Source organism: Mobula birostris, chromosome 2 (genome assembly GCF_030028105.1).
Source record: "Mobula birostris isolate sMobBir1 chromosome 2, sMobBir1.hap1, whole genome shotgun sequence".
Lineage (NCBI taxonomy): Eukaryota > Metazoa > Chordata > Chondrichthyes > Myliobatiformes > Myliobatidae > Mobula > Mobula birostris.
Genome location: NC_092371.1, coordinates 52828520 through 52843976, shown reverse-complemented (window position 1 = coordinate 52843976; position 15457 = coordinate 52828520). Strand labels below are relative to the sequence as shown.

The window sequence follows — 15457 nt, the reverse complement described above, 5'->3', positions numbered from 1 at the left end:
TGTTGTGAGTTTTGCAAAGCTCTTCCCCTGCCTTATTTCTCACACTTGGTGGCAACTTTTCTGTTTCTTTACCGTTTGTCTATTTTATGTGGCCGAGCCCAGCAATGATGGAAAGTGTGCAAGGAAATAGCCAGATTCGAACCCAGGACCTCTTGTTCTGAAGTCCAGGTGCAGATACCACTGCACCACTGGCACAGATATTTTGGTTCCGTTTTTATTTTTCTTCTAGCATAATCTGCTGGGGAAGTAACACAGCTTGGCTATTAGCAACACCGTACACAGTCAAAGAATCATGATGTGTGCTTCTAACTGCTACAGTTAGCCATTTAGTCTCACCCTATTCCTTTTTTTAAAATCCATCCGCTACTCCCATCCCACCCCCCCACTCTGTGCTTTTGAAAAGTAACTTGTTCCTTCATCCTAAACTGGTAACTGCTTTTCTTTCCATTGATGGTGCCTGACCTACTAGATTCTTATAGCATTTTCTGTTTTATTTCTGATTTACGTCATCTGTATTTTTTTCCATTTTGAAGTAAATTTTCTGGGCTATTTTTGCCAGAAGTAGTGTATTTGATGTACTCAGCACAAGCAGCGGCACAAACTGATCTGTATCAATTGATAATGAAAATCAGAAAAACGTTGTTCAAATAATGAATGTAAAGGCTGTTTTGATTACTTGAGCAATGTCACATAGAAGGGTTAGTTCCATGGCCTCAGCTGGGAGTCATGCTTTTAAGAAGGTACATTCAAACATCATCTCCAGCCAAAGTACTACATGAGTGTGGATGGTTAGCCTTGGCCACATTATCTTGGAATTGTCTCCAAGTGGAGATAGAATTGCTTGCTGTGTGAACACTGTCCATTTCAAGTAGTAATGGCAGCAGCCGGGGGTCACAGTGAATAGCATTTTCTTCAATGCTATTCATTATTTGCTACGTTAGTATAGTACTCTTGAAGTTGCAACTTATTTGAGGAATACAAGCCATATAGATTTAGGTAGTATGCATATTACATTCTTAACAGCAGCATTAAGATTCAGGACTTTCATATCTGCATTAACAGTAGTCACTTAAAACCAATAATTTAGGACTCTTTTGGGAACTTTTGCTTCCTATCAAGAGTGACCTAAGCATAAGATATAGTCAAAGACAACTGCTGATGTGACAGGTATTTCAAAACCTGATTCTTAGTGGAAATTATTAAATAACCATTTTAAAACTGTGCCTCAAACTAATATTTACTATTTTTGTTGAAATTGTTTGCAAATTATCTTCTGCCTGTAATGTTATTCATACTGGTGACTTACCTAACAGCTATTTACATCTATATATACAAAGATCATTCTTCCTCCTAAGTCACATGCAATATTAATATTAAATTACTGGTTGTGTTTGGTGAAAAATCACAGAGCTAAGTCTCCATTTGCTTTTTAATCCATCAATAGAAATTAGTTCTTCAGTCAAAAAGTACTGAATTTCCTTTGAATCAATTTAATGATGCTTACTAAAAACCTTTTTTTTCCCACTGAGATGAAGTGAATAGAATTGGCCATATTCACTTTATGCTCTTTCTTGAATTTGTTCTTGAATTTGTTTTCAGATAACCACTTTGTTACAGCTAACGCTGTGCCAGTTTTTAATTTGGTTTTATCTTGAGGAGCCAGGCATTGGCATAGTAAAATGATAATTTTATTTAAAATACTCCAGAACTTTCATGAGGCATTCTTCTCACTGGTCAAAATTTTATGTTACAAACAGTTAAATCAGCAGTGGCAATATTGAAACAACCTAAGATAATTTTGTAGATTAATAGGAGCCCTGGAGAAGCTCCTTAGGCCCGAATTATACATTTCCGAAGCAGTTTCCTTTTACTGTCATGCCAAAGAAGTGGATTCCCTACCTAATGTTACGAAAAACTATTAACGGGATAGATGTCAAATGTAACAGAGAAAATAGTGAATTGTAGCACCGTTCAATCACCACTAACAGTTGACTGGATATTTGTATTTAATTTACAAAACTATAAAAGAAAATTTCAGTGTTGCTTTTCTTTGCCTTAAAACAAGATAAGTAAATTATCATTAAGTTTTGCAAATCAGCTTGGGCTGGATTTCCCCTGTTCCAGAATGATCACATTAGTTCACCACATGATTCTCCACAGTTTCAAATTTACTCCTCATATTATCCCGTGGTATTGAAGATCCACACTTTCACAGCAAGGAAGCATCAGCTACGAGCCATTGTCAAATGAGGCTGAAAAGAAAGAAAGACAGAATGAACAACACCGACAAAAGGAAGGCAAAAACACCTATTTAATTTTTGTAGTTTTTGATTGATGTGTATATTTGCTGAACAGGAAATCAGCTGCATATTGCGATACATCCACTGAGTTAAATAGTTGATTACATACTTATCACTCTTCTATCATCTTACTTTCAGTCATCCTGATTTTTTCCACACTGAATGATACATTGTATGGCATATTTACAAAGCTGTTTGGCACGACCCCAACAGATGTCCAAAAAGCAAAAATCTGTAGTTGCTGAATATCTGAAGTAAAGACAAAAACGCTGGAAAGCTCAGTTTGTCAGGCAGTGTCAGTGGTGAGAGAAGCAAAGTTAAAGTTTCAGGTTGATGACCTTTCTTCAGGTCTCCTTTGGGTCTGATCCCTGGAGGGCATATTTGTAGATGATGTGACAATGTGCAGCATGTCAAGCCTACATCAATCATCATCAGCCATAACTGACATTTTCTAAAACCCAGTTCAGAGTAGGAATTCGAAGTAGAATTTTTAATTCGTTCTTATTTGATGCCAAGCATGCCACCATAAGTGAAATCTCCTATCTCGGTACAGATCAGGAACCAAACTTCACGAATTAATGCTTTCACCCAGAATTATCAGGCATAGCATGTACAGATCTAAGTGATTTCTTGAGCTTTTACAATCCATAATTGCAAACTTATAGTATAGAAATAGGTTTATACTGCATACTTATAAAGCAGTACCATGTTTTTGATTCAATTAAATTTTAAGGGAGGATTAAATTTTATACCATTTAAATATAAAATAAATATCACAACTATCAGTGAAGTACTATATACCTTGTCTTTAATACCCCACTGTCATTCTCCTCTTTTGAAATGGGAAGGTACACCCTTCAATAGACCGAGCCTGCAGATTCTCCACTAGAATTGACAAAATTATTGAGCTCCATCTGAAGAAGCCACAGCTGCATGCATTCCAGATTCAGATATTGTAAATGTTCCAAAGTTAATCATGGCTATGCAGGGAAATAACAACAGTTATAGAATGACAAATCCAGTTACAGGGCAAATTATAAACAGTAACGTTACACCAACCACTTTCTTCTCATTCCATTTTTGACCGTAACAGTTTATGAAAAATACAAAGGTTCAACCATAAAACCCAGTGAATGAAAGTAATCGCGTGCAGCTGTTCGCTTGCCGCTGTGTAAAAGCTGCTCACTGAGTACCCCGAGACAAATTATTCCAGATTCTGAAAATGTTGGCTCAGGGTCCATGGAGGACAAGTGATAAGTAATTTAAACCGCTGACAAACAAAATCATGTGGAGCTGGAAGTGCACTTCATGATGGTGGGACATGCAGACGGGTGTCGAGATGTTTTTTCTGCACAATACACAGTCTTGCAATGAATAGTCAGTGATGGTGACAAAATAGAAGTGTGTGCCTCTAAAATATTGTCTGGAGGCCTGCATATGACTGATCCTGGCAATTCTGGACAATGTTTCTCACCCTCCGCATGCCATCTTGGTTGAACAGAGGAGCACTTTTAGTAATAGAGTAAGACAACTGTGCTGCTCCAAAGAGCGCTATAAGAGGTCATTCTTACCCTTGGCCATTAAGCTCTATAATGAGTCAACCTATAGCCAGGGGAGTGATGACCCCTCCTGTTAAGACTGTTTGTGGTAACTTATTTTTTTATTCTTTCTACTTCTCTTCTAATATTTATAACTGTGCACTTGTAATGCTTCTGTGACACTGTAATTTCCTTTGGGACCAATAAAGTATCAATAACTATTGTCCAAATATTGTTTATGTTAGGCAGAGGCAGATGACTGTGATGCCATTGACAACATTTTCACTGCTAAATGTTTCATCATTGGCAATGTTTTTGCTCCAATCATGTTCTTTCGATTTGTTTCTCTTGGTTGCAGCACCTGCTGACATTTCTGTTGTCCTAAAGACAGATGCAGACACAGAGGACAATCTTTTTCATCCGTCACTCAGAACTGCCTAATGTTTCAATACAGCATTTGAACAGATTGAGAAATAACACTTGGACGTGTAGACTGATGCTCAGTTATTTCTCTGAAGCTTTATCAAAATATTACAACGGCAGCAACACTTCTAAGATAAAATCCATTGCTGTCCATTGTATTCACTGGTCTGTCTGACATATGAGCAATGTATAAATATTAATCCACCATGATTTGTACAGTTTATCCAGGATAATAATAACAACTCCAGCTTGCCTATCCTTCATCTGGCAAAGGGCAATGACAGAGGAGAGGCAAAGTCAACAACTAAGTGCATAAATTAGAAAAACAAACAGTTGCAGAGATAAAAAAAAGAAGAAGGTATGGATATTTAGAAAAGATGAGACTCATACTGGAACAAACTGGTAGAGAGGGATTGAAAGAAAAAACAAAAAGAGATTGACGTACATATGGATAGAAATACAGAATTAATGAGATGAAGAACTTGATTTTGAGGTTAAATTTACTCATTTGTATTAAAGGCAGATGCTTCTGTAGTATGGCATACTAATATCTGCTTGCAGAGGCAGATCTCCAGCTCTTCGACACTTCCTCATACCTCTCTCAACATCACAACCCCATCACAGAGCAGGCCACTGGCCTCATTGCCTTTGGATATCTTTTCTTCATGACATTTACCCTCAGATGTACAAATCGTTTCTACTCTTTTCTAAGTTCAACAAGCATGATTACCTAGGTAGACCCATCATTTCCACATTTTGTTGGTCCACAGAACTGCCTTTTTCAAACTTTATCTCTACTCTTTCTCCCCTCATTCAGACATTTCTCACCTACATCAATGACAATCCTGATACCTTCTGCAATTTTTATTTTCCTGGTCCCAACAGGCTCATTTTTTTTTTGGTGCTGTATATCATTCCTTTACACCTCTATTCTATACCAGGATGCTCTGAGAACCTTTTATTTCTGCCTTGAAGTAAGGCCTAACCTCCACTGCCATTCTTATTTGCTTGGTTGAACTCATTCACATAGTGAACAAATTCCCCTTTCATTAACCCATTCCCTGAAATGGAGATAAACAAGTTCAGAAAGGAGGATACAGGTCCTTTGTGACTATCTCCACTTAAGTAATGGTATCCGCTAGAACCTCATAGACTCCCACAGCTACCTTTGCTACACTTCCTCTCACCTCACTTTCTGCAGCTCTGCTTTCACCCTAAGAGTTTGGTTCCACCTTCAGTCTCATCACCATCCATATTCAGTAGATCATGTCGCTAAAGATAATTTTGACCTTTCCCTTTCCTACCCCCTCTTTTAGCATTCCAAAGTCATCACTCTCTCTTAGATTCTCTGGTCCACCTTCCCATCTCCATTAGTTCACAACTCTTCTTATCAGATCATCAGGAGATGCAACAATTGCTCATATAGCTTCAATAACTTTAAATTCTTCAGCTTTATCATATCAGAGTATCTATTCTGGGACCAGCACATAAGTGCCATTACAAAAATAGTATGACTTTCTTATAAGTTTCTTAAAAGTTAGTGCAGGTTCAGCATGTCATTTAAAACTTTGACAATCCGCTATAGATGCACAGTGGAGATTATCCAGAGTGATGGCATCATGGCCTGGTATATAAATACCAATGCCCAAGGAAAAGCCCACAAAAAGTGGTGGATACAGCCCAGTCCATCACACAAAAAGCCCTCCCCACCATAGAGCACATCCACAAGGAATGCTGCCACAAGAAAGCGGCACCCATGATCATGCACCCTCTCCATCCAGGCCATGCTCTCTTCTCACTGCTGCTGTGGGAAAGAGGTATAGGAGCCTTGGGTCCCACACCAGCAGTTTCAGGAACAATTATTACTCTTCAACCATCAGGTTCCTGAACCAGCATGGATAACTTCACTCACCTCAACAGTGAAAGATTCTGCAGCCATAGCAACATAGAAGACTTTCAGCACAATACAGCCCCTTCGGCCCACAAAGCTGTGCCAAACATGTCCTTACCTTAGAAATTACCTAGGGTAACCCATAGCCCTCTATCTTTCTGAGCTCCATGTACCCGTCCAGGAGTCTCTTAAAAGACCCTATCGTTTCCTCCTCCATTACCGTCACTGGCAGCCCATTCCACGCACTCACCACTCTCTGCGTAAAAAACTTACCCCTGATATCTCCTCTGTGCCTACTTCCAAGTACCTTAAAACTGTGCCCTCATGTGCTAGCCATTTCAGCCCTGGGAAAAAGCCTCTGACTAGCCACATGATCGATGCCTCTCATCATCTTATACACCTCTATCAGGTCACTTCTCATCCTCCGTCTCTCCAAGGAGAAAAGGCCGAGTTCACTCAACCTGTTCTCATAAGGCATGCTCCCCAATCCAGGCAACATCCTTGAAAAGCTCCTCTGCACCCTTTCTATGGTTTCCACATCCTTCCTGTAGTGAGGCGACCAGAACTAAGCACAGTACTCCAAGTGGGGTCTGACCAGGATCCTATATAGCTGCAAAATTACCTCTCAGCTCCCAAACTCAATCCCACGATTGATGAAGGCCAATGTCCCTTATGCCTTCTTACCTACAGGGTCAACCTGCGCAGCAGCTTTGAGCATCCTATGGACTCAGACCCCAAGATCCCTCTGATCCTCCACACTGCCAAGAGTCTTATCATTAATACTACATTCTGCTATCATATTTGACCTACCAAAATGAACCACCTCACACCTATCTGGGTTGAACTCTATCTGCCATTTCTCAGCCCAGTTTTGCATCCTATCAATTTCCTGCTGTAACCTCTGACAGCCCTCCACACTATCCACAACACCGCTAACCTTTGTGTCATCAGCGATTTACTAACCCATCCCTCCACTTCTTCATCCAGGTCATTTATAAAAATCACAAAGAGCAGGGGTCCCAGAACAGGTTGCAGAGTCTCAGTATTATTTACTTATTTATTATTATTATTATTATTCATTCTCAATGTAGCAAATGGTAACATGTGCATGCTTTGATAATAAATTTACTTACTTGCTTAATTTCTTGTTTTAACTCCAGCTCCCCTGCGCACTCTGAGGCCTTCCTTTTTGTTTTCTTTGCCCCTCCTATTTTATTTAAAAATAAATCTGTCTAAAATGTTTTCCCAGTTCTGATGAAAAGTCTTTGAGATGAAACATTAACTCTGCTTCTCTCTCTGCTGATTTTCCACAGTAATTTGTTTTCCCTCCCAAGGAGAACCAGGATCAGAGCAATAGACCTCCAGGTCAGGATGCCTGATTTGCATTGCTTCCAGCTCCCCATGTGTTAATTCCATCCTGTCTCACAAAAATTATTGTGCCTTTTGATATTTAAATTCCCAGAGATGAGTAACCTCAAAAACTGACACTTTATGCACAATGTCAACAGAAACTCCCACAGTAGAATAATCATCATGGTAATTACAAAGCTATCAGTTTGTTAGGCAAACCAATATCATTTGCCCCATAATTCAAAGCACTCTGCAGGAGTCATTGCTTTGTTGCATTAGTTACAGCAGTAAATTACAAAATAATTTCCAACATTTCTCACCAAAGCATAAATGTGGCATTTTCAGCAGACTTACTGAATCAAAATATTATGTCATAACTGGAAAAGTAATATTGCTTTACACTCTTTAATATATTCCAGTTGTGGTGACCCCATCGAAGATTCATTTTTTAATTCAGATTTCTGTGGTCATATTGTCTTGTGTAGAATGGCTCATTTAAAACACGTGAGGACAAAGTTTTGCTGTTATCTCGCAAGAGAGCTGAAGCTGAGATCTGACTGTCGGCTTGCATACCTTTCACAGGACCTGCTGGATGCTCCCCCTATTCATTTTAACAGTTGAATGAGTCTGATTAATTTAAAACTAATTTATGGTAATTTATGCTGTTAATTACACAAAGAGAGATCGTCAGGATGGTGTTCAGTACCATGTGAGGTAACTGGAAAAATTGTAAGGATTAAAGCCAATTAAAAATGTAACAATATAATTATAAGTGAGACTTTACAAATGATTTTTGTATCAGCTTTCCCTAAAGTCCAAAATGTGGACCAGAAGCAAGACAATTCAGTACTAAGATAGAAAATGGGGCTAAAGCAAGTGATGTACATGCTGCCATTTAATCCTTATACTGTATATAAGGAACTGGGATATGCAGCAAGAATTGGCTGGAGCAAATACTAAGGCAAAATTAAATGTGGGAACATCGGAACGTAGGCTCAGATCTCCCGTTCCATCATAGAAGGGAACCTAGTCATCAGAAGGCTCTGGTGACAGATGCAGCGCAGGAGTTGGGCATGGGCACATTTGCCATGAGCAGCAACACCGATGACAAACGTGGCCCGTACCCTTCACCTGTATTGCATCCATCACCACAGCATTCTTTCAATTCACCTGTAAATTGAAAGAGAGGCAAAAAAAAAACTAACATGTCCCTCATTCTGATAGCCACCTTGTGTGTGGCTACTTCAAAGCGCATACACAGCATCTCACGCCACTCTCTGCTCAAGTTCTGCCTGTTCGACCTAGGTATGGCCTTGTTGCCATGGTACGTTGCATTCAGTCTGTCTCATGTAGAAAAGATTCTGCTTAAAAGATACTCTCAGCCACGAGTCATTCAGGCGGCAGCTCTGGGATCTGTGGAAGGAATCATTGTTGGATGATTCCTTGAGTAGACTGTCGATGTTTTTTGATCAAATGTCTCAGATCGCCACAACTTTCAAACAAGCAATAAGACCTTGCTTGGTTGGTGGTGAGAATTGCTCACTCTGCCAGATTCACCGTGCACGGGTAGAGTCTCAATTCTATGGCTGCTGTCCTTAAAGTAGCTGCACTGTGGATGGGGCAGCCATATTTACCTCCATGTGGACCGTGTTTACCAAGAAGATCTGGAAAGGAATGCAATGGCCTTCGTTAAGGTACCTTTCAAGCAGCTGCAAGCATAAGATTCTGCACTTTGAGGTCTGCCCAAGGACACAGAGGGAGACAACCATTGCCTGTCATTGAAACATCATCAATTTGGCGAAAGGTGCAACTTTCTCTGCTGACCCCTTTTAAGGTCCGGGTCCTTGAGGTGTTCACAATTGAACTCTGCAGACAGCCACATCCCAAGGGTACACCATTACATGCTGAGAGGCACACGGAAGATTGGAGTGCAAAGGTTTTGTGGGGAAAAGCTGCAGATTAGGCCCCTCCCACCACTAGACAATGAAATGGACCCAGTGTAATAACCTCCTTAGATGAAATGTTCAGGATTGAAATACTAGTGTCACATTAACATATTGTAAGTTGGACATACTTGCCACAGAAAGTGAAGACAAAGCTATGTTCCATATTGTTTCACTATATATTTTAGGAATAAAGTATATTTTTGGTAAAAAAAATAGTGAAGCCCTTCACTTCTCATTGATAGGTGCAAATTGAACACGCCATTGAATGAGACAAATATATGGAAAAATACCCAGTTTAATGCCGAACCTATCATCTGGCAGAAATAGCAATCACATTCAACATGAGGTGAACTGTTTGAAGTACATAGAGTATATTATGGAGAGAGTAGGCATGCTTAAATGACCCTGACAAAGTATAAATACTATCACCACTATGTACAATTTAGAACCACACATGTACATTAAAAAAAAGTTAACTGTTAGCACTTAGAATTTAACACTGACCTCTTTGAAGCTCCCATTTCTCGTCAGTTCTCACGTTATATTCTATTCCACACAGTAGTGTAGCAGTGAGTGTGACACTTTACAGTGTGTGCTGTAAGATCAGGATTTCATTCCTGCTGCTGTCTGTAAGGATTTTGTGCGTTCTCCTTGTGACCGTGCGGGATTCCTCCAGGTGCTCCAGTTTCCTCCCACATTGCAAAGGGTTAGTGATTAGGGTTAGTAAGTTGTGAGCATGCTATGCTGGTGCTGGAAGCGTAATGACATTTGCAGGCTGCCTAGCATAATCTTCAGTAATTTGATTTGACATAAACAATGCATTTCACTGTATGTTTCGATGTGCATGTGACAAATAAAGCTAATCTTTATCATCATTGACCCAAAATTCAAAAGTGTACATATATAAACAAATATGCAACAGTTAGCATAACTTCTGTTCACATATCTTTCATAGATGTCACCCAAACAACACATGTTCCCATGCAACATAAATGAAGGCCATTTGCCCATTGAGTTTATGGGAGCTCACAGAGAAATGATGCTGCAAAATTAATTTTCCTTGGAATCTATTCTGTCCATGTTCCCTTCAATTCTCTCCAGGTTCTACTGCTCATCTATACACGAAAGGCAACCTTCAGTGACCAATTAAACTACCAACATCTTTGGGATGTGGGAAGAAACTGGAGAACCCAGTGGGAAACCACTGCATTCACAGGGAAAAAATGTAAATACCACACAAACAGCAAGTCATTGGAGCAGAGCGGCACCAGCTGTACTCACCACCCCACCATCTGGGTGATACACAGAATGGTTCCACACATTAGGGAGTAGAGCACTAGTTTGTTCTTCTGACTGGAGAAGAACCTCAGTGAGGTAGCATCCTGCAACAGAGAAGTTGCCTAATGCACAAGTTGATCATTCAATATACAATCAACAGATCATTAGCCAACATTGGTTAATAATCATTTCCTTGTATACATATATCAACTTGTGTATATAATAATGAGTACAAGCTGTGGGTGAGGTGCAGTTATAACTGTTGAAGATAATGCTGACCTTGCCAGCTGATATCTATGTAATATTTATACTACAACTCAGCTGCAAGTATCTGTGTTACAGATGGAAAATCTTTGCAGCTGGTCCTTTGCCAATTTTGAGTAAGCTGAGACGATTGTCCTTGATCAGTGGCAGGTAGAATTGCCAAGACTGGTAGATATGGACTGATGCCTCAGAAGTAAAATAGATTTAAGCATACCTGAAGCAAATTTGGCCAGTAGGTTGACTACCAAAGCAAACCTAAAACAAAATTGGCCACTAAATTGATTGGTAAAATAGATTTTTCTAAATTTGAGAACAGAGAATCAGAATCAGAATCAGGTTTAATATCACTGGCGTAATGGTAAAAAAATATATACATATATATATTTTAAGTTAAATTAAATAAGTAGTGCAAAAAGAGAAAAAGAAAGTAGTGAGGTAGTGTTCATGGGCTGATGATAGAGGGGAAGAAGCTGTTCCTGAGTGAGTGAGTGCCTTCAGGCTCCTGTGCCTCTTCCCTGGAATGGCAATGAGAAGAGAGCATGCACCAGGAAACCTGCAGATGCTGGAAATTCAAGCAACACAGATAAAGGTTGCTGGAGAATGCAGCAGGCCAGGCAGCATCTCTAGGAAGAGGTACAGTCGACGTTTCGGGCCGAGACCCTTCGTCAGGACTAACTGAAAGAAGAGTTAGTAAGAGATTTGAAAGTGGGAGGGGGAGGGGGAGATCCGAAATGATTGGAGAAGATGGGAGGGGGAGGGATGGAGCCAAGAGCTGGACAAAAGGGATATAAGAGGGTCATGGGACAGGAGGCCTAGGGAGAAAGAAAAGGGGGAGAGGAGGAAAAAGCCCAGAGGATGGGCAAGGGGTATAGTGAGAGGGACAGGGAGAAAAAGGAGAGAAAGAAAAAGAATGTGTGTATATATATAAATAAATAAATAACGGATAGGGTACAAGGGGGAGGTGGGGCATTAGTGGAAGTTAGAGAAGTCGATGTTCATGCCATCAGGTTGGCGGCTACCCAGACGGAATATAAGGTGTTGTTCCTCCAACCTGAGCGTGGCTTCATCTTTACAGTAGAGGAGGCCGTGGATAGACATGTCAGAATGGGAATGGGATGTGGAATTAAAATGTGTGGCCACTGGGAGATCCTGCTTCCTCTGACGGACAGAAGAGGGCATGTCCTGAGTGATGAGTGTACTTAATGATGGATGCCGCCTTTGAGGTATTGCTCCTTGAAGATGTCCTGAATACTGGGGAGGCTTGTGCCTATGATGGAGCTGACTAAGTTTGCAACTTTCTGCAGTTTACTTCGATCCTGTGCAGTGCCCCCCCCCAAAAAAAACAGATGGTGACGCAGTCTGTTAGAATGCTCTCCATTGCACATCTTGTAGAAATTTGCCTGTGTCTTTGGTGACATACAAATTCTCCTCAATCTCCTAATGAAGTATAGCCACTGTCATGCCTTCTTCGTAACTGTGTCCAGGATAGATCTTTAGAGATATTGACACCCAGGGACTTGAAATTGCTCACCTTTCCACTTTTGATCCCTCTATGAGGACTGGTCTGTATTCCCTTGTCTTACCCTTTCTGAAGTACACAATCAATTCTTTGGTCTTCCTGACATTGAGAACAAGATTGTTGCTGCAACACCACTCAACTAGCTGATATATCTCGCTCCTGTACACATTCTCATCACCATATGAAATTTTGCCAACAACAGCTGTATTGTCAGCAAGTTTATAGATGACATTTGAGCTGTGCCTAGCCACAGAGTCTACACAGGGTGTAGGGAGAGTAGACTAGTGGACTTAGCACCTGGAAGTGTGCCATTGTCAGCGAAGTGGAGATGTAATTTCTGATCTGCACAGATTGTGGTTTTCTGGTGAGGAAATTGAAGATCCAGTTGCAGAGGGAGGTACAGAGGCCCAGGTTTTGGAGCTTTAGGAATGATCGTGTTAACACTGAACTGTTGTCAATAAACAGCAGCCTGACATAAGTGTTAGTGTTGTCCAGGTAATACAAGGCCACGTGAAGAGCCAATGAGATTGCATCTGCTGTAGACCTATTGAGTAGCTAATTGTAAATTGTGTATATTATACAATATAAACTACTTTTGCTTTAAATTTGGGGTTTAGATGAGGCTTAAACACTCCAGAAAATAACATGCCATGTCATGCAACAGAGCAGAATTGCAGTTCTCTGGATAACTCACACAAGGTCTGCTCTTCAAATTCAAGACTCTCAGCGCCCTCAACATAGCTGCCTTCATGATGTAAAAATGCTCTTGCATCAGTTCCTGAAGGCATTACCTAACTGAACACCTTTCAGAACCCTAAAACTAAATGCTTTCATTTATTTCAGTCTTACTTACTGGTGATGAAAACAATCAATAAAAAAGCCAAAGGTATCTGATTTTTTTTCAGGTCCAGTCACATATGTGAAGTATTTATTGATAGTTCACTTTTATATATAGGGTACTTTTATTTATAGTGCAATTTTTATTCTTGCCATATATAAAAAAAGTGTCAGCATGTTTAGAAATTAGAAGTGAAATCCAGTTAGCAAGACTGAAAGCCTCTCTTCCAAAAGACTGTGGTAACGAGGTTAGTTTAAATGTTTAAGACAGATTAATAGCTTTTTGTTAGGAAAAGGATCAAGAGGTTTGGAGAAAAGGCACATAGAGTTAATGTGCAGGTTTAACAGAATAATTGACTAGCCAGAAAGGATAGAAATGCCTGTCCCTGTTCAGAAAATCTGCTAAATCATTTCTCAGGAAACATATCTTTGATGATGAAATTAAATACCACCATCAATGCACTAGCAAAGCCTTGGTTTAATTGAGGAAAATGACATTCAAAAGTGCCATACTTGGCATAATATCATGTTCCTATATGTAGTAGTGATCCCTGAGTTGTCGACGACCTATGAGGCATAGAAAATTGCCATCAGCATTGATCCAACAAACTCCTATTTCACCGGAAGGATCGGCTTTCTGATGTCTCCAGGCCAACATCTCCATATTGAGGCACTAACCACACTCAGACAGCCAAGGTTAAGAGAGGCACATAATTTATATACCCAACACCAAGCTCCCAAAACAGGCACTCATTTCCAAGCTCTTTGGCAGGAAGTCATTGTCAAACGGGCAGAGGGAGAAACTCAATGGTATGCTCAAAATCTCCACTGACTCCTGGTCAAAGTTGAGAAGAAATATTTGAGATGGTGTTCAGAACCTTTAGGCCATGCATCTGCGGCACTACGAAGCCCTAAATAAGTGAGTGTAACAGCAACTACGAAAATGAATAAGTAGTCGACATTTCAGGCTGAGACCCTTCTTCAGTACTGGAAAGGAAGGAGGAAGACACCAGGATAAAAAAAGGTGTGGGGAGGGGAAGGACAACTATTATGCCCCATTAAGATCCTCCTGCCTAATGTATGTGTCTGTCTATGGTTCCCACATTGGCTTCACTAGACACCTCAGGATCCACAAAACTAAAGGGCTGTCTACAAGGAGACTGGGGGCTTTTGACTAAGAGCTTGAAATTTATAAATGACTGTATGTTGGCCAGCTTTCATCAGTAACAGTAATTAGTCTCTATTTGATCTCATGATGCGTCCACTTACAATAATGTGACTGAAGGAAAGACAAGATCACACACATTTTGAAGTAGAATTTGCATTACAAAGTACCTACTATACTCATTATAAAACAACCAGACTTCAAACATACTGTGAAGAACATTCTGGGGATCCTTCATTGCATTATCACTAATAACCTCAAAAAAAGATTAAAGAAGCCGGAACTTATTTAGAATTGTCCAACCCGTCATAGAGCAGAATTAAGTTTCAAATCACTGGGAAATCATAAAACAGGAAAGCAGACTGTTGGGCTGTGGAGCATATTTGACCTTGCTTGTGATTTAGAACATTACAGTACAGTACAGGCCCTTCAGCCCACAATGTCGTGCCGACCTTCTAACCTACTCTGATCAATCCAACCCTTCCCTCCTACTTAGCTATCCATTTGTCTATCATCTATCTACCTACCTAGGAGCTTCTTAAGCACCCCTAATGTATCTGCCTCTGCCACAACCCTTGGCAAGGCATTCAAACATGGGAGAAAACCAGAGAACATACAAACTCCTAACAGACAGCCATAAGAGTTGAACCCAGCTTACTGGTGCTGTAAAGCATTACACTAATCGCTACATTAATGTGTCACTCCTCTTAGCAATAAATTATTTAACAATCACCCTAGAAAGCACAGTGTGGAACTTTAATGCCTCCTACATAAGTCACAATAGTATATCTTTCTCTGGGGCCTTCCAGACAGATCATAAACTGCCTGCCCAATAACTGAAAATCTGATGAGGTTATTTATGTTTATTTGACTACCTTTGACACCTGTCAGATTACACTGCACTCATGATGAGAAAAGGGTACTTACATATTAAATTCTAAGCATT

The 15457-nt window shown here is 40.1% G+C and overlaps 1 protein-coding gene across 3 annotated transcripts in view; it reads right to left on the bottom strand.

The window, feature by feature from the left end:
- Positions 1–390: 390 nt before the first annotated feature.
- The window catches only part of samd10b (sterile alpha motif domain containing 10b), a 118197-nt gene continuing 103130 nt past the window's right edge, over positions 391–15457 (bottom strand). For all 3 annotated transcript variants that reach the window (XM_072276997.1, XM_072277018.1, XM_072277007.1), the window contains exon 5: positions 391–2252. In XM_072276997.1, the coding sequence (XP_072133098.1) occupies positions 2230–2252 (23 nt within the window). In that variant the 3' untranslated portion in view covers positions 391–2229. The remainder of the gene's footprint in view (positions 2253–15457) is intronic.